Source organism: Phyllostomus hastatus, unplaced genomic scaffold (genome assembly GCF_019186645.2).
Source record: "Phyllostomus hastatus isolate PE091 unplaced genomic scaffold, TTU_PhHast_1.1 phas_contig_150, whole genome shotgun sequence".
NCBI classification, from domain to species: domain Eukaryota; kingdom Metazoa; phylum Chordata; class Mammalia; order Chiroptera; family Phyllostomidae; genus Phyllostomus; species Phyllostomus hastatus.
The window spans coordinates 30,042,563-30,062,275 of NW_025333611.1; the positions used below are offsets into that span (position 1 = coordinate 30,042,563).

The 19,713-nt window shown below is 51.5% G+C and overlaps 1 protein-coding gene across 3 annotated transcripts in view; it reads left to right on the forward strand.

Moving 5' to 3' along the window:
* The first annotated feature begins 10,165 nt into the window (after positions 1–10,165).
* SPOCK1 (SPARC (osteonectin), cwcv and kazal like domains proteoglycan 1) overlaps positions 10,166–19,713 on the forward strand; it is a 457,538-nt gene continuing 447,990 nt past the window's right edge. For 2 of the 3 annotated variants that reach the window (XM_045829487.1, XM_045829496.1), the window contains exons 1-2: positions 10,180–10,305; positions 10,877–11,059. In XM_045829487.1, coding sequence (XP_045685443.1) covers positions 10,877–11,059 — 183 coding nt within the window. In that variant the 5' untranslated portion in view covers positions 10,180–10,305. Of the gene's footprint in view, positions 10,306–10,876; positions 11,060–19,713 lie in introns of all 3 variants that reach the window. The other variant, XM_045829505.1, reaches the window with a different exon arrangement.

Here is a 19,713-nt window from a genome sequence, read left to right on the forward strand (position 1 = left end):
AGGGTTCCCCAGGCCTCGTGCTTTGTGCAGTTAGCACAGTGATGAAGGTTCGCGTCTTCCCACTGACCTGTCTCGGCCCTCTGGGCCTGTCTTGCCTTGAAAGGATACCCTCCTAGGGTCATCCATTCCTGGGGGCTTGGGCTGGGTCAGTTTAGTGTGTGTGACTTTACGTACCCATCTGTATTTTATTTTGGGAGTTTGAGTGGGAAATATTTATAGAAAGTTTGGTTTTGGTTCAAGCTAGATTGCTGGGTGGTTCTCAGCATCTTGTTGAGTTAGTTTCTGCTCCAGGAAGACTGTGAACACTCAGGCTCCTCTGGGGTCTCAGCAAACTGGGCTGGTTCCTTTTGTTGTGTTTCCAAGGCTCATCTGGCTCAGCATGACTTCTCCAGCTCCAATTTTGCTCTCTTGTTTCCATCTCAGCTTGAAACCTTGGAGAGCTTCCTCCAGGAGGAACCCCATTTTGCTCTCTATCTTGGGGTTGCTGCTGCGTTGGGGCCTCTCTCAGCAGCCTTGCTCTCTGGAGTCGTAGCCAAGGCCTCTGATGATCCGAATGTCTGGCCTCCTCTCCCCAGCATTCTTCCTGAACTGAAGCGCTCTCCAGTCAGAGATCTGGTGTTGACTCTGAGAGGGAAGGAGCCCTGACAGCCTGTTTCCAAACTCTGGTGTGTGTGCACGGGCTGATGCCAATGCATGGTGCATGACTCTTCTTTAAACAAACACAGAGGTAATGAGAGGAAGGCGAGGCACTTGGATGGCTTTTCTGGGAGCAGAAAATAAAATTGTCTTAAAGTCTCTGAGGGCTTGTTACTCAGCGGAGATCAGGTATCTTCCTCCTTTCCCTCTAGAGTAGATCGTAGGGGAAGAGAGTGAGGCAGCCCTGCATTGAGGTGGAGGCATGGACTCAGGAGCTAGGATGCCCCGTTTCAGATCCCCTTTATTCTTCAGTAAGCCACTTAACTTCTCCCAACCTCAGATTCCAGAGCATTGGGTGAGGAACTTTTAATTTAACAAACAAGCACTGATATGGCATCATTATGTGTAAGATACTGTTCTAAGCATGTTACAAATATAAACTTGTTTAGTCCTCTTGATTACCCTATGAGGTAAGCATTGCATTGTTTCATTGATTCTAAGGTGCATGCTGTTTTAACTTTTCTGAAATGGGATGCATCTGACAGCTGACTGGGGACTATAAACTCCATAGGGTGTTTTAACCATTGGAGAATTGGGAAGATGTTCCAGGCAGATGGATGTCAGAGTTCTTTAGGAACCTTTAAGAGGAATGAAACAAGGATGAATTCTTTCCAGCTGGGCCATCAAAGCTTGTCTCCAGTGCTGCAAGCATTTATTGAGGTTTCCCTGTTCGCATAAGCTCCATGAGGGACTTCTGGTCAAGACGGCAGCGTAGGAAGATGTGGCTCATCTCTTTGCACAAGCACATGAAAATTACAACTAAGATAGAGAACAACCATCACTCAGAACTGTCAGAGATCAAGTTGAATGGAAATCTGACAACTACAGAATTAAAGAAACCTCAACCATCCATACTGGTAGGAGGAGTGCAGATGCATGCTGGACAAAAATTCAGGAGGGATATCTCAGGAGCAAGGAGTCCTTGCCCCACACCAGGGCCCCAGCCCAGGGTTCCAGTGCCAGGAAGATAAGTCCCTGCAACTTCTGGCTGCAAAAACCAATGGTGATTGAGTCAGTGGAAGAAACTGCTGGAAACCCAAGCACTTCCTCTTAACCCACACATGAGCTTACTTACTCAGACTCTCTCTGAGCTCCAGCACTGGGGTAGCAGCTTCAAAGGCACCAGTAGCAAACAGGGAGAAACTGAAGTGTCTGGCATCAAGGCGAGTAGAGGCGTTTGTCCCTTTTCTAAACCCTCCCCTGACAGAGCCACAGAGCCAGCAGGCTGGTGTCATATCTGAGACCCCATCCACATGGCTAACACTTTTGGATATGCCTTGGAGATCCCCAGAGACTCTACCCTATCCGACTTATACCCTACCCAACTTATGAGCTCACCCAGACTGCTTTTCCATATGAATGGCTGGTCCTGGCTCCTGCTTCACAACTTCCTAAATCCTCTTAAACAAGCAAAAGTTGGCCTCAGTGAGTCCCAGGCCTGGCATCAGCAGCAGCCAGCCTACATTCATAGCTTGGCCATGCCTGGGAATCTCCAAGCCCAGCACAAGTAGCAGCCATCTCAATGCTTTATAGCTCAAGCAGGGCAGCCCCAGGCAAAACGTAGGTGGGGGCTGATTTTGGCCTACACTACCCAGGAAAGCCCAGGGCCAATGCACCCAATGGACAGCTACAGACCACATCACAGCACCACCACCTTGCCCCTGCACAGCTGGATCTCCATGGAGGGTGGAGGTTGGTGATAAGTGGTCACAGCCAATCCTTACAGCTGACTGGCCTGGGTAAATCCCTCCCGTTGACCTGCCAACAACAACCAAAGCTCAACTACAAGAGGAGGGTGTACTCAGCCCACATGAAGGATGTACCTTGAATACCCAGCTTGGGTTATAATGGAGGCTGTGCCACTGGACCCTACAGGACACCTACTACATTAGGCCACACTACCACGACACAAAGTCAAAGCAGCTCTACTTAATATATAGAAACAAACACATGGAGGCTGCCAAAACAAGGAGACAAAGAAACATGGTCCAAATCAAAGAACAAACCAAAACTCCAGAAAAAGAGCTAAACATAATGGAGATAAGCAATCTATCAGATGCAGAGTTCAAAACCCTGGTTATAAGGATGCTCAAGGAACTCAGTGAGGACCTCAGCAGCATACAAAAGATCCAGTCAGAAACAAAGGATTCACTAATTGAAACAAAGAACAATTTACAGGGAAACAACAGTAGAGTGGATGAAGCTGAGAATGAAATCAATGATTTGAAACATAAGGAAGCAAAAAATAACCAATCAGAACAACAAGAAGAAAAAAGAATCCAAAAAGATGAGGATAGTATAGGCAGCCTGTGGGACAACTTCAAGAGGCCCAGCATTCACATCATAGGGAGGAGGAGGAGAAAAGAAAGAGCAAGAAATTGGAAATCTATTTGAAAAAATAGTGAAAGAAAACTTCCCTAATTTGGTGAAAGAATAGACATTGCTTGTACAGGAAGCACAGGGAGTCCCAAACAAGATGGATGCAAAGAAGACCACTCTAAGACACATCATAATTAAAATGCCAAAGGTTAAAGATAAATAGAGGACGTTAAAAGCAGCAAGAGAAAAGACGTTAGTCACCTACAGAGGAGTTCCCATGAGACTGTCAGATGATTTCTCAATAGAGTTTTGCAGGCTAGAAGGGACTGGCAAGAAATATTTAGAGTCATGAAAGGCAAAGACCTACAACCATGATTGCTCTGCCCAGCAAAGCTGTCATTTAGAATTGAAGGACAGATAAAGAGCTTTCTAGACAAGAAAAAAACTAAAGGGGTTCATCATCACCAAACCACTATTACATGAAATGTTGAAGAGACTTACTTAAGAAAGAGGAAATCAAAACTATGAGGAATAAAATGGCAAAAAATACATATCTATCAACAATTGAATCTAAAAAACAAACTAAGCAAACAAGAAGAACAGAGACAGAATCATTGACACAGAGTGTTTTGATGGTTGCTAGATGGGAGGGGGCTTGGGGAAATGGGTGAAGAGGTGAGGGGATTAAGAAGTACAAATAGGTGGTTACGGAATAGCCACGGGGATGTCAAGTACAGTACAGGAAATGGAGCAGCCAAAGTTCTTATACACATGACCCATGGACACGAACAGTGGTTGGAGGATTGCTTGAAGGAATGGGGGGTGCTGGGTAGAGGGTGGCAAAGGGGGAAAATCAGGACAACTGTAATAGCATAATGCATAACATATAATCTTAAAAGAATAGGCTCCACGAGGGCAGGGACTCTGTCTGTCCCATTCCCCTGTTGTGTCCCAGCATCATCGAGTCTGACACAAAGGCCTGCTCCATAGCGGATTGTTGAGTAGCTAAATGAAGATTCTGAGGTTGCCTTCCCCAGAGTAACCCCGGTCCTTCTCATCCCCAGTGGTTTTTCACAAAAACATCAGTCTCTGGAAGTCTCTTACCTGTCATCCCTGGCCACGTAGGCTGTACCTGGACTACCACAGAGGTGGGTTGAGACCTTGGGAGCAGCCATCTCTGTGGGAGGCAGAGGAGGTGTCAGTATTCCTGGGTGAGGACCGAACATGTGGTGCCTGGCAGCCAGATACTGCTTTACATCCCAGGATGACAAGGTTACATCAGCATTGGCGGCCTTGAGTCATTTCAAGTCCTTTGGTACCATGTTCAGCGAGTCACAGTTGTCACTGCCTTTTGAAGCATCCATAATCACAAATGTAAATAATTAGTGTGATTTTCCATTTAACCGACGAGACCATACATTCCATGGGAGCAGGCACTAACCTTCATGAGCACATGTATTGTGGATAAATGAGCCAGTAGCAGTTCATTTCTGTCAAAAGATAACTTTTTAACGGTGTGAAATCTAGTGTGGGGGGCTGAGGGAGACCCAGAGGGCTGCAAGGGGGAAGGCAGCCCGTTGAGTAGTGTCATGGGTCACGGTGGGACCTTTGACATCAGGCAGTGCTGGGTTCAATGCAGGCTCTCCCAGTCACTCACTGAGGGGACCTGCATGCGTGATAACACAAGCCCGGGACTCGGTGTGTCCATCTGTGAAATGGGGCTTGTCTCAGAGGCCACTTCACATGGTGTTGTCGTGAGGATGACATCGGGTAACACACAGGAATGCGGTATCTGGCGCATCACACGTGCTGTGTGCACACCAGCAAATGGCACTGCCACTATTACCCTCGTGATTTTTTTCTCTGCAGGCAGGAATTCAGCTCCCTCTGCTCTGTCCCTGTGTAGTTGCTTGGCCATTAGGCTTTGCCGACAGTTATTTTTATCTATTTGTGAACTATTTATTTGCTTAAAATCAATTCCTTCCACGCCAGGTTGCCCATTTGCCATGGCTCTGCATGGGGAAAGAGTGTGTGTGAGGGGTGGGGCTGGTGGTGGGCGACGTGGGGAGATGGAATGAGCTCTGCTGAATACAGATATATAATCAATAGGTGAAATCGACGTGTTCATAAAAGTTACAGGCCTGCTGGGTGAGCTGTTTTCAATGGTGTCAAGAAATGCATCGATTTCATTTTCCTCCTCTTGGGGCCGGGATATGTTGCAACATCAGCCTCAAACCTGCAGAATAGCCTGGGAGTGGAGAGATCATGCCATCCCACCTTCCATCCACAGAGTGTTTTGAGGTTAAGATACCAGCATAGACCTGGGAGCTTCTTTGCTTCTAAGAAGGGAAGGAACTTTTAAATACATTACTCCATGAGCATTCACCGACTCAGTTGATATTTATTGTGCATCTATTATGCATGCAGTGCTTTTAAAGCACTGTGGGTTCAGCAGCAAACGGGACAGACACATACCTGGACCCTGCCATTGTCCCCCTGAATGTCTAGTGGTAGATGGATAGTGTACACCTGTGATGAGTGCCACGAGGCTGTCAGGGTCAGGAGAGCCCTGTCTGAGGACTTGGAGTGAAGCTGGTACCTGAAGAGCGAGTGGGGGTTGGCCAGAAGAAGGGCAGGGAAGGAGGAGAGTGTCAGATGAGAGGGAGCCCCCTCTCAAAAGGCCATGAGATGGAGGAGGCTGGGTGGAGATGGTCAGGGGGGACAGCGAAGGGTGTGTGGGACAGTGGTGGCTGGCAGCCCCTGGGCATGGCAGGGTGCACAGTCGTCACGGGGAGGTGCCTGCTCTTTATCCTGAGGGTGCAGGACAGGAGGAAAGAGAAGGGATCATGTTTGTACTGAGGGAGGACCACTCTGGCACCTGTGTGGAGAATGAGTGGCCAGCCCAGAAACAGAAACCCCCGTAAGGGGCTTTGTGAAGTGCAGGTGGAAGGTGCAGGGAAGTGCACTCTAGGCGGGGAAGGGTGAGTGGAACTGGAAGTACGCAAAGATAGTGCTGACGTGTTGGTGATTCACTGAAAGTGGGGACTGAGAAGACAGTCAGAATGACACCAGCATTTGGGGTGGTGGTGGTGGCAGTTTTCCTGAGGTGGGGACAGGAGAAGGCGAGCAGGTTTGGCTGAAGGATGCAGCTCAAACGTTCAGTTTTGGACACACTGAATTCAAAGTGCCAGCGAGAGAGCCAAATGGAGAGGCCACATAGCAGGAGCTATGTGAGTTTGCAGCTAAAACAAACCTGGGTTGGTGACAAGGTAAGTCTTATAGGCACCCCTTTGTCAGATGGAGCCCCATGGGTGAATTGCGCTCTGGCCAGCACAGCATCCTGAAGTGGGGGCTGCACCCCAAACTCCCATGACTAGATTCATCCTTTTCTCTTTCTGTGACCTTCAGCAATTCACCCAACCTGTGCTCCACATAAAACAGTTATGTGGCAGTTATGTCTGCTTCACACTACCCAGTAGTTCATGTGGGAGGGTCTATTAAACCAAAAATAAAACATGTGGGGCTCTTTGGAAATAAGAACTGTGTTAAAACAAGGAGTTATTATAGTTCTGCGCAAGCCACTGAAAAGCAGAAATACAGCCCCAAGGCTCAGTATTGATCTTGGTCCCGAGTGCTTCCCGCAGCTGAATAAATCTGGCATTTGTCCCTGCAAGTGCTGGCTGAGTTCACGGCAGGTCTCCAGCTTCCAGCCTCCTTGCCCCTGTTCCAAGGTTACGTCCTCTCTCTGCTCTGGCCAGACCCAGCTCCCTCACACCTGCCAGTGGTGTTCTGGCTGCTCTTTCCACCCCGTAGGTGGTTACAGGGAAGATGCCCGTCTTGAGGTTGGAGCTTGGCCAAGAGCAGATGCCCTCTGATTAAAATGGGGACAGGCACTGTCAAAACAGCACAACTTGGCTCTGTAGAATGAGGGACTTAAGAGCCATGAGAGGGAAGTTCTCCAGACAGTTTTCAAACTTTGGGATGCATTAAGGGTTATGGAATTTGCTGCATTCATTCATTCAGTCACCGGATAAATACTTATTGAGTGCCCATTGAATGCCAGGCTCTGAGATAAGCCTGGAGCTACAACAGTAAAAAAGACAATATATTTGCCCTCCTGGAATTCATATTCACATTGGGAAACAGAGAGACGAAAGAACAGAGCACTCTTAGGAGAACAGCCAGGGGCCAGCATCTAGCAGAGAAGCGGCTGGAATGGGGAGGGCCCACCTGGGATGGGAGGGTGAGGAGGGAGGGCTTCAGTGAGGTGGTGTGGTTGGAGCTGAGATCTGGTGGCTAAGAAGGAGCTAACCTGTGAAGAGCAGCAAGAGGGCCACTCCGGGCAGAGGCCCAGTCGGAGGGAGGAGCTAAGGTGAGAACACGCCTGGCCTGCATGCATAACCGTGACAAGGAGTGGCTAGAGTCCAGGGAGGGAAAGGGACAGGAGGGACCAGATGGTGTGGGGCTTTGCCAGGCATGGGGAGGAGTCTGGATTTTTGTTTTAGAGTCATGGGAAGCCAGTGAGTGGTTTAATGCAAGTGGGTGGTTTTTGTTTTAAAAAGACTACTCTGACCCCTGAGTGGTTAGTGGCTTGGAAAGGAAAGGAAAGAATCCAGGAAACTCACCAAGAAGCCACTGCAGCCCTCCGGGTGAGACGTGACCACCAAGTGGCTGGTGGTGCCCCTGGAGGCAGAGTGAAGCGGATGGGCTGGAGGACTTGGAAGTGGAATGGATCAGCCTGCTGACAGACTGGAAGTGAGGGGTGAGGGAAATGGAGGGATTGAAAATGACTCAGGCTTCAGGCTTTTGCAGCCACACGGATGGAGATGCATTTACTGGAGTAGGGATGACTCAGAGCACAGGTTTCTGGAGGGAAACCTAGACCTCTGTTTTGACCTGGTAAAGTTAGACATGCCCACAGGACATGTGGAGGAGATGTCAAGTGTGAAGGTGGATGTATGGCTGGAAGTCATCAGCCACTCTGGGCTGGAAATAGACCTAGAGACTCTCAGCAGGGGACTGGATGGGAGGGCCGAGGCCTGAGCCCGAGAAGCTCTGGTATGTGCCTGGGAATGAGCAGTAGGGTGTCTCGGGGCCTAACTGCTCAGAGGCCAAGCAGGGGAGGAGTGAGGGCTGCCCATTTAGGGTGGAGACTGGGAGGAGGTTGCTGAAGGTGACGAGTCACTTCAGTTAGTCTGTGATGAAGAAAGGCAGATTGGAATGGGCGGAAGGCTGAAGTGGAGCTGAGGAAGTCGAAATGACATCTGGGGACAATTGTCTGGAGTTTTGTCATCAAACTGGGCAGAAAAATGGGGGAAGTAGCTGCTTCCTTGGGTTTTTATGAAAGTAAAAAACACTCTCTCTATCATTTCTAAACCTCTCTCCTGCTGTGATATGCCCAGAACATGACACTGAAGTGCCTAAAATTCTCCCATGATAAAATAAACTGTGGATGACATGTAGTTCCCAATATGTAGCTATGACTCTGCTCCTTTGTCTCCCTTTCAAGAATGCTTCTGGGAATGTAAATCAGAGTAATGTTGGGGTAAGCATCTGCTACTTAAAAAAAATCCAAATTCTATACATTAAAATATACACAACCAAATTATTTGTAGTACAACTTACACCAGACTGCATCACGCATGTTGGGGCATGTTGGCTGTGGTTTCAGACCATGATTGAGTGCTACTCATTCATTCATTCATTCATGAAATATTTTCTGAAGACTTGCTGTGTGTCAGGAGCTTGAGCTGGGCACCGGGAGTGGCAGTGAACAAGCCAGACATGGCCCCTGTCCTCACAGAGCTCCAGCTCTGTGCAGAGCAGAGATGTGGAATGATTGCAAGGGCAGTGAGCTTATAGCTGGAGAAGCATTGTGTTCTCAAGGAGGGTGTTGCTAGGGTCCTGGCCGGGTCCACAGGCTCCACAAGATGTCCTCTGAAGAGATCCAATGAATGAGCTGGGGGGAACTAATGTGGCCTGCGTTGGGGGCCGGTGTGGGCAGTGGCTCGGCAGAAGTGGATGCCCAGTGCCAGAGGGTGCCCACCTCCGCAGAGGTTTACACCAAGGCCAGCCTGCCCAGAAAGTCAGGGAATGAGGAGAGAGTGGCAGGAGAGGCAGCGGAGGAAGCAGGCAGGGGCCCGTGTGCAGGGTCTGGGTACTCCTCCCAGCAGTTTGGTCTTTATTGGGAAAGCAACACAAAGACTGTTAAGTGTGTGCCGAGGAGAGAGGAGTGAGTGCATCAGATTTGTTCTAAAAGAGCTCTCAGGTGTCTGAGGAATGTGGTATGGTTGTACAAGAGGAAGGCAGCAGGTGAGTGTCACCTGTATGCAGACAGGGAGGTTGCATTAATTTCCTTCCAGCCCTATTCCACTGGGCGTGGCGTGGCTGAGAATCTGGAAGGTGAATGGGGCACAGAGGGTCAGGCTGGCCTCCTGTTTCTGTGTCCTGTCTCTGAAGCCAGGTCTAGTTCCCCCCCAATGCCCTGCCCTCCCCTTTAGGAAAACCCAGCAGGCTGATGCTGGGGCCAGTTCAGCAGACAAGGGCTTCTGTGCAGAACACTGAGGCACACCCACAGGGCCAATGTGGGGACAGAGGATGTAGAAATGATAGAAACGGAGGCCAGGAGGGCTGTCTTAGGGACGGAAAGCCGTGGGCATGGTACGGAGCATGGAGTGCAGAGGAGCGGGTGGGTGCGTGCATGACCTGGGATGGTCAGTGAAGAAATGTACTCTCCTCAGGGAGACCCTCCTAAGGAATGCTTATTCAGCAAGCCTGAGGAGTGAGTCAGGAATCCCCATTTTAAGGAGCCCCCTTTTCCCCCCAACTAAGGCGATTCTGATTCGGGTGGCCCTACTATGGTCCTTTTGAGAAGGCCTTAGTGTTGGTCAGCTTCTTGGCCTTATGTCCCCCATCCCCTCAGTTTCTCTCACCAGTGTGGCCTGAGAAAGCTTGTTTCAGTCCTGCAGTAAAGATGTGGACTAGCACATCCTCCCGGCCTGTGCTGGACCAGGGGCGGCAGGTACGCGGGTCAGGCGGCACTGCTGCGTGTGGCCGCCAGGGGTCGCCAGAGGCCTCGGCTCGCGCGCCTGGGCCCCTCCGCCAGCGGACGCCGCGCCCGAGCGAGCCTGAGCTCGAGCGGAGCCAGAGCGCCGCGGGCTCACAAAGCGGCTGGACGCGAGGCGGCGGGTGGCAGGAGCGCTGGTCAGTGAGAGGCCCGTCAGCTTTCTCCGCGACCGCACCGCAGGAGCTCAGGCAACTCGGACGCGGGGACCCGGTCCGGCCCCTAAGGTACGTGCCCGCAGAACCCCGCGCCCCAACTTGGTGTAGTTGGGACCTCCCCGCGACCACCTAGGGGCTGGCAGGGTCCGGGGCCTGGGGTACCTCCGCGCGCCCCTCACGCCTAAGCGGCCGGGTGGGCGAAGAGAGACCCTCCCAGCTGCAGGAACCCTCTGCCGCGCCCCATCCTGCCCGAGCCTGGACATCCTGCTCGGAGCCCCGGGCGCCGTCTGTGGTAGTGCGGTTTGTGGAGCCGAGGCTCCGCGTTTTTGCGGAGGGGTCCTGAAGCCTCCCGCGTGAGAGTAGCGGGGTTGTGGGCACCCAGAGAAGAGCTGACAGGGGTCTTTTTTAGTTGACAGCAGCCCCTCATTTGTGACGCAGCCTCTTCCTTCGAGACTGAGTGCTATCCCTGCCGCCATTCATGAGAGAGGTCCCTGGGTCTCTAGATCCGCGACAGGCGCCCCAGGTGTGCAAGGGGTGCCCCTGCAGCGGGGCCACCAGGGCTGCGCGCGGCGCTCCGGTCGGCAAACGGCTAGCGGCCGCCGGCTCCCCGCTCACGGCGCCGCGCACCCCCGCCCCGCAGATGCCGGCGATCGCGGTGCTGGCTGCGGCCGCCGCGGCGTGGTGCGTCCTCCAGGTTGAGAGCCGGCACCTGGAAGCGCTCGCGGGAGGCGCGGGGCCCAACGGCAATTTCCTGGACAATGACCAGTGGCTGAGCACCGTCTCCCAGTACGACCGCGACAAGTACTGGAACCGCTTTCGAGACGTGAGTACCACTAAGCTGCCCTGCGGGCGGGGGTGAGGGGAGCCTCTGTGAACCGGGGTCTCTGAAGTGGCGGGAGCGGGGAGGGCGCGGAGGTGGAACTGGTGCAGACCTCCCAGGGCTGCTTGGGGGGTCCCAGGGCCATGGGCTGCGGCATGCCTAAGAATAACTTTAAAGAGAACTTCGAAGGCTTGATTCTCCTTACCTGGTACCTGTGGTCCAGGTGTGTGTATTTGTAGGACTGGGGTGGTGGGGGGGGGGTGGTGGCGGTGGTGACAGAACTAAACATGCTGTGAACAGTAAGCAGCTGCAGAGAGAGGGGCTCCCTGAGCTTCTGAATTCTCCTGACGTTGGTGGTTTACTTTGCTGAGCCCCCCAGAGAACTTCCCCGGGGCAGCAGTGATTTGAGCCATCTCTAGGGTGTGCCAGATTCTCTGCTGCGGACCTTAGGTTTAGGGTGCACTCAGCTCATTTGTTAAAGAGTCAGGTGTTCCAAGTGTTCCAGGTGTTTGGAGGGACAGGGTAGTGGCCTGATAAAAAGGTGGGGGAAGGGGAATGTGGAGATTTTGACCTCTGACAACATTAGGGGAAGGGAAAGGGCAGGGGGCTCATGGCATTGGTCCCCTGCCCTGAAGAGGAGCCTGGGTAGCCCAGGATTGCTCCTCTGGGTGAGCAGGTTATTTCTGGGCACCCAGAGGCCCATCTGCTGCCTGCTTTGGCCCTGAGGCTGGCTGCTGCTCCCCAGGTGTGCCCCAGGGGATGCAGGGGCAAGAGGCACCTGGCACAGTCCTTCCAGCGGATGGCATCCCCTCTGTGCTGTGGGGGCTGCTGCCAGCTCTTCTACAGGCTGCCCGGGGTGGCTGGGGCCTGGTGCCTGTGGGTGACTGGAAAAGGAGTTTTATGTTACCAAACATTGGGAATGCCTGCTCTTGGGAGAGACCCAAACTCAGGAGCCTCTGTTGTTCTTGTCAACAAGCCCAGGGCTCTTGAAGGTGGGAGATGTGCAGGAGTCACCCTCTCTCACTGGATTCCTCTCAGCCCTGTTCTGGGTGTCCCCATCCCTCGCAGGGGGAGAGTCTGAGGATTCCAGTGAATCCAGATGTTTTCCTGTACTTTGCAAAGAGCACCTCTCCAGGTCCCAGTCTAGAGGAACAGGTGCGCCCATAGCCTTGAGTGGGGGCTCACTTCCCTCCCCTTTTTCTGTTCCTTTCCCCACTTCCCCTAGTTGACTGTGGGCTGTTTCTGTTTGAAGCGGGCTTTCGAACACTTTCAGTGACCTCCACAGTTATTTGGGAGTCTTAATTTTGCAGCGGATATTCTTCTTGCTCCCCTCACCTGCCCATGGGATCCCTGCCCTGCTAACCTCTGTCAGCCCCTTCTGTGCAGCTCTGGGGGCCCTGCACTGACCATCTTTGCCTGTGGCTGGAAAAGGTGCCCAAATCACCCAAAGATGCCCCAATGGAGCTTCCATTCACGGACTCACGTAGAGTAGAAATCATTTTTGTTTGTTTCTTTTATCATTACATTTTAGATAGAATTGAGGAATGGGGCAGATGCTTAACTTGGCTAGAGACGGGAGGCTGAGCCAGGGGTGGAGGAGGAGAGGTCCTTTTGCGGACGGCTTCCCGTGGCAGCTGGGTCAGATCGAGAGCAGCTGCGGCCGGAGCGACGTGGGGACGTTTACTGTGCTTCTGTGCCTCTTCAGGGGTTCATAGTCTCTGTGTACCACAAGCATGGCATTATTCTCATTTCACATTTATCTTTAAATTTTTAAAAATTGGGGTTTTCTTCATTTCCTGTCTTTCTTGAAAATGGTGGTATTTCTTATCCTTGGATCAGTGTTTTACAGCCCTGACTTATCCTGAAGCTCATTCTGGGGTGCTTGCTCAGTTCCAGCACCAGCTTCTCCCCCGGAGATTCCGATTCCACGTTTCTGGGATGAGTGCTGGAAATCCATACTCTAAACACGCATTTTTAGTTTGTTTAGGGAATAACGTCTTACATATTATAAAAATGTCCACAGCATAACAGAAAGAGAAAAGCTTCTCTGTTCAAATGTGCTGCTTTTTTGTTTCTGGAGTAATTTGATGTGTGAAACTAATGTTTTAAGCAGCATAGATTTTTTAAAATGATAATTTAATTCAATGTAACATTAAAACATCTAAAATGTTTAAAAAGTCTCACATATCTTCATTCATCAACATTTTATATGCTTTGTGGGGTCCTCTGATGCTAGCCATGGATCAGGCATAATTTAATGCCATTAACCTCTTTAAAGTGTTGTGAAACTTACACTAGATAATCTTTTAGGTCAAGTCCAATGTCTTCATTTGGACCATTTGCTTGGAATAACCACACAGCTTCAGTCCCCTGGGACCAGGGAGTGAAAGGTTGCTTCCCCTAGAAACCAGCTGCTCAGTGGACAAGGGACACAGCTCAGCCAGTGCAGTGGCCCATCCAGTCAGATACTTTCACTGAGCCAGGCCTTGCCCGAGGTTGACGAAGCTCAGCTTCTCTGCTGCTGTTTGAGTTGTTTTGCTGACGCCACCGATGCCTTTGGAATACTGCCCTGAGATTATTGGTACGATGCTTGTCAGTTTTTGAATGTCATTGTGAAAGAAAACATCTTGCCTTTCCATGACTCATCCTTTTTTTGCCCTTGGGGGAAGGATATTTGGAAGTAATTTTTGAACTTGTGAAGCTGAAAACTATGGGTGCCCTTTAGGGAGCTGGTGACACCCATGGGTGTGCGAGTGTGTGAACTTCGACACAGAAATGATGGCTGGCAGTGTGCTCCTTGCCCCCTGCCCGTTAACTTCACTGTGGTTTGAAGTTAAGGGGCAAGAAGCCACAGCCATCTCCCAATTTGTCTTATTTGGCTTCCATAACCATTTCCATGGGCAAATTCCCCTTGGTTTATTCCTACACTCATTTGGATATTCATTCATTTTAACAAATATTTGACTGTCTACCACATGCTGGGGGCTCTAAGGGCGAGCAAGAGAAATAACATGATCTCTTACTCAGGTACTAACTTCTTGTCTGCTGGAGGAAACCTTTTCTCTTACACTGTCACACGTTTCTTATGTTTTCTCTTCTTAAATAAGCTGTTCTCATAAAGGTAATACCTGCTGATTGTAATTAAAAATTAAAACATTGCAGAAATAGAGAATATCTAACTTTAATGAAGCACTTAGTGTGCAGGACATTGTTTAAGGTACTATATATATATACATATATATATATATGTATATAATCTCTTTTAAATCACAACAACCCAAGGAGAGAGATACTGTTATTATCCCAGATTTACCAGGAGGCTGAGTCCCCTGCCCAGAGTTAGCAGAGCTGGGCTGCAGAGGAGCCTGGACCAGAACCGGGCAGCCTGATTCCAGCCTCTCACTGTGCACAGCAGCCAGTCAGCAGTGGAGTGGGTTTGGGCATCTGCCTCCACGATAGCACATTGCAGGTCTTCCCTGACTTGTGTGCAGAGCGACCAGTGAGGAACCCTGGGCCGAGACAGTACAATGGAATGGGAAGCCGAGTGGACACACCTTACTGTAGGGGTCACATCAGGGCTTATCTTCTGCTAATAATGAGCTTCTGATTCAATTAAAATAATATTGTTGCTTACACCAAACATGACATTTTCTTTCTTTTGCACACACGAAACTAGCCCTGACATTTAACTCCAGGATAATTACCTGTAGCCCGCCCAAAGAATCAGAAGTGCTGCTTTGGCATTTATCTTACTCCAGAGTGACCTGAGTTTGTAACTCTAATGAGACCCTGAGGGCCAGCCACATCCTGTCCCCCCCACACTCTGTGGGGTTTGGTGGTCTCCACAGCAGAACTGGGGTGTCAGGGAGCATCTGATCTGTCAGCTGATCCCAACAGCTCAGCTATAATGAGTTTCAAGGGCAAGTGGGGCTTATTGATGGGATGAATGGTGGCCGGCTCAGTCGGAGTGGTGGGTGACAAGAGAGGTGGTATGGCCTAGCAGATCAGTCATTAATCTGTCACCACAGAAACTCAGCTTGTAATAGAGAAGAGCAGAAAATCATTTTGATTAAACAGGTTCAAGGAGACTTAAATGAGTTTGTGATCCTGACTCTCTTTAATGAACCCACTCTCTTAAATGCCCTGTATGAGATGGCCACTGATAGGAATAATTATTTCCCAGGAATCGCGGTAAAGGGACGCTCGGACCGTTGATAGGCTTAACTGTCTTTGTGTTCTCTGTCCTCACCTTCTGCTTGCCCTTGCCGGAGAAAACCTCATTCTTGCCTGGCGGGGATGGCAGAGCTTCTCTTCCCAGTCAGCCTTCCCAGGCCAAGTTCCCCGGTCGCCCTGGTTGCCCCAACCCTTTGCCACAGTGCATCACCTGCACTGGATTGTGGGAGGGCGGCTCCTCTCCTGTGTGCTGATGAGCTTATTTTCAACAGCAAGAAGTGGTCCCAAATGGATCACAGTGCCTGTGAGACTCTCCTTCAGGGGCGGGACCTGATTGTTAGCCCACTAGTTTATCTTGCTGGGCGGGGGACAAAGTCATGTTAGTAATTGAATGTTATAACAGGTCATTTCTTATTCATTTCAATATAATATATTTCAAACCAAACACACTCAAAACTCGAGAGGCTGAGCCATGTCACGGTGAAGGGCCCATTCTTGGCCTGAACTCATATTCCAGTCTCGCCGGGAATGAGCTTGGGTCTCGCCAGAGCCGCAGTTCCCTTGTCGGTTAAACTGGCCTGGCCCTCCCTACACTGTGGCGTTTTCTGGAGGAATGGCTGAGCACAAAGTAGATGCTCACGATCTTTCTGTGGCTGGTGTGCCTGCCACTTGATTTGCTTTCTGAGAGTTGCTTCTCTTCTGCCCTGTGAGCGGGAGTGGGTTGCTTTCTGTCTCACGTCTCAGAGAAATGCTGGGGATGTCTGTTCCATTGTCCGCGAGCCTGTCCTCACGCGGTTCCTTGCCTTGCCAGTTGGAAGGCTGCGTGAGGTTCCTCATGGTCCAGTCCCTATTACTTTCCAGCAGCAGCTCCTGGCACAGAAGCCCTTCCTGCCTGTTTCCCATGATCGCTGACCGCTGCTGAGACTGGTGGCCACTCCTCCTGATGGATCCGAGGAGGCTGGTGCCCAGCTGTGCCTGAAACCCTAGTTGTGTGAGGAGCTCCCCAGGGAGCCCTGTTATGCCAACTCAGCCCTAATTGGCTTCACTTTGAATACTAAGGTCTGATCCAGTGGCCTCCAGCCCATCTTAAAAAGTGAGATCTTCATTCTGTTCTGTAGCTGGTCCCAGGCCGGCCTTGCGGTGCGTGGAGCTCTGTGTCACTGTCCGCGGGGACGCTCCTGCAGCGTCTGGCACGTGCTTCTTGTTGGCTTTGGAATCAGTAGGAAAATATGAGTAGGACTGCCGGGCCTCTGTTCCTTCTGTCACAGACACAGTGCCTCAGTTCCACCTCCCTGCAGGCCGTCAGAGCACCTGCAGCCACAGCGGGTTAGCCATGGCTCAGGAAAGCCCAACCAGTAACGAACAGCCAACACAGGGCGTGGTGCAGAAACATTCCGCAGGTGCCAGCCCCGTCCCAGGCCTTGGCCAGGTGCTGGCTGAGGAAGACAGACAGTTTCTATCCTCTGGAGTTCGGTCTAGCATGGCAGACAGGGCAGCAGTCACAGATAGTAACTTAGGTGCCCTTGGGAAGAGTGCTGCGGGTGGAGGTCCAGAGGCACAGAGAATGTGTAACAGGAAGGGCAGGGGGCTGACGAGTCGTGTTGGTCAGGGAGCGCCTCCCTGGGGAAGGCCCTGGCACTGAGACCCGCTGGACAAGGGGAGCAATGGGCGAGGAGCGGAGGCACTCGTGGGCTGGGTAGCGAGCGGGAAGTGCAGTCCAAAGGCCTCGAGGTGGGAAAGACCTCGATGTGTCTCCGTCAGATGTGTTTGACTTAGGATTCCCTTAAGTAGCAAGCTCTTTCTCAGGTCATTTGAAAAGCATGCTTTGCACATTTCCAACTTAACCCATTTTGGGGGCAGGGGAATGAATCACCTGTGACAGTGAGGTGCGCAGATGGGCCAGGTACTTGGAGGGACGGCCTGTTCTGTCCCTGCCCCGCGTTGTGCCTCTGTGCCGTCTTCGGCAGCCATCCTGTTGTGTAGACAGCCCTCTGCCCACCTTCCCCTCTCAGAACATGCTTCCTCCACTCTAGTGACAGACCGTGAGTTCTCCCCGCCTCTGTGGGCACGTGTCCTGGGCTGCAGAGCTCCTCCAGTTCCTGGTGCTGCTTAGAAGTAAGGGTGCCATAGAGTTTCTTGGAAAGAGTGATGATTTGTGAAGTTTTTCTTTAAAAAATGAGACTGCTCTCTATGGGCTGCTCCTTGCCCTCCCCCGGCCCCTCTCCCCCACTGCAGCTGCTGAGAACCAACTGGGCGGCAGGCTTGGAAGCCGAAGATGAAACCCAGCACTGTCCTCCAGGGTCACGGCTTGGGGGAGAGATGGCTCGCCTGCAGGTTCTGCAGCCCCGAGTCGGAGTGCCAACGGGCGTGGGGCATTTCATGGCCCTGGGGCTGGGTCCTCCCAACTGACGGACTGACAAAGGTGTGCTCACAGCCTAGTGATGTGACTTACTGGAGGTTCTCCTGGAGGGATAACACCAATGTCCAAATTAACTCAATTGGGTTGCTTTTCTTACGATTTTTTGCAAATATGTTCCTCAGGTGGCAGTCTCCTTCAATTCAAAGCTCTTCAAAGAGCTTTTCTTTGGTGTGGTGGGGAGGGAGGAAGGAAGGACGTATTATACAGTTATTTGTGATAATGTGCGCGCTCTTCCTGGGTGGTGCTCAGTGCGCACACGCAGCAGCCCCCCTCAGCGCTCCCCACATGATGAGGTGGTGGTGGGTGAGCAGGTGTCCGCCCCGAGCCCACCGGTGCCAGGACTGGAGCAGGGAAGCAGAGCTCACTGCAGTGTCCTGGGTGGAGGCGCCAGTGGCGCCAGTGCCGCCAGTGCCACATGGAGGAGACAGACATGCCGAGGGCAGAAGCCTCCACTTCTCCTGTTCCACTCCAGCCTTTCAGTGCCACCACGCACAGGGACTCACTCTCACTCAGTCTGGAAAGGGCCAGGTCACACCGAGATGACTGGCCGTGGCCAAGGCAGAAAGGGAAGGTGCCCAGAGCGAGCTGCGAGAGCTGTGGTTCTCAGGCTCCCTTCCGATTGTGAGGAGTCACTCACTGCTGGGCTCTTGGTCTCCGAATCTAGAACATAGTTCTCACAGGTTATGGGTGGCGCCCGGGAACCTGCCACTTAAATAAGCTGTCCAGGTGATTCTGGGCGGGCAGTTCTCAGACTGTATTTCCAGAAAAACCCTGGAGAACCATTGTTCATGCCAAGCAGCCAGCACCATCAGCTCCAACGAATAGTACAATTTCAGACAAAGGGAGCATCTTGTCTTGCCGTGAATTGTCTCGTGCACCTTGTTTCCCCTCTGTCGGCAGGGCTGCCGCCAACACGAGTGGGAAGAAGGGCCTTGCGTCCCAGCGTGTGAGTCCGCAGAGGTCTCGGCTGCTGTCACTGTCATGGGTGCTCCTGGAGTGCCGGAGGCTTGGACTCTTGGTGTTTGCTCACACGAGCACAGTGCGATCGATGAGGGACCTTTACCATGACAGAATCCCAGGGGATCATCTCAACAAACCGTCCTCTCCCTGGAGGGGCCCGAACCCAGCCCCCCGCTCTGACTTTGCATCTTCTCTGGCAGTGTTTGTGCATAGAAGAACTGAAGGAAGTTGGCTCTGGTGTTGGCTTTACTGAGTGGAGGAGTGGGTACGGAAGTGGACGTGACGGGCGAGGAGTGGTGGGTGTGCCGTGGAATGTTTTCTCGCAGAGGGCGCGTCCCCCGGGCACCGGGACACAGAACAGCTCGGAGGGATGTGGGCTGCCCAGCGACGGTGCCTGCAAGGCCCTCTGGGGCATGCTAGCTCCGTTTGTTTGGCAGGGCAGGTAGTTTTGGAAAGGTCAGAGGACACCAGAAACAAAGTCTCAACATTTAGAAAATGTATGAGGCTCAACAAGACGAAGTATTTCTGGTTCGGAAGACATTCCATTGCCCACTGAACAAACTCTCAAACTTTGCTTTACCCCACGTTGCTGAATTTCCTCTAATTAATGGTACCTAAAATTGACAAAATTGTTGCTAAGAGGGAGAGAGAAAATAGTTACAGACTTGGGGTGTTTCCACAGCCCCACTGTAAGGGGCAGGTAGGCGGTTTCTGGGTCTTTCTGTGCTCGTCGAACAGGCTGCTTCCTCTGTGTCCTTGGTGGCTCAGCTGGTCGGTGCCCAGGACTTTTATTTGGCCAAGGCATCACTTCCCATTGGAGCCAGGTAGCCTCGCTGTGACTCTGGACCTGGGCTATAACCTTGGACCAGTCAGTCATCTTGAATGAGACTTATGTCACTTTCAGTGAACGAGAGAATAAAAATGCTATCTATGGTAAAGATAAAATAAGGCTGTTCTTTTTTACTGGTTTTAGATAAATTGTGTAATTTTTGTACAACAGGGTGGTTTAAAAATTTTTTTCTACCGCAGGAGGACCTTTCTATGTGTTTAAAAAAATTTTCTTTGTTTCCATGGTCATCCTGGACCTAGATCCTTGCCTTTCTGG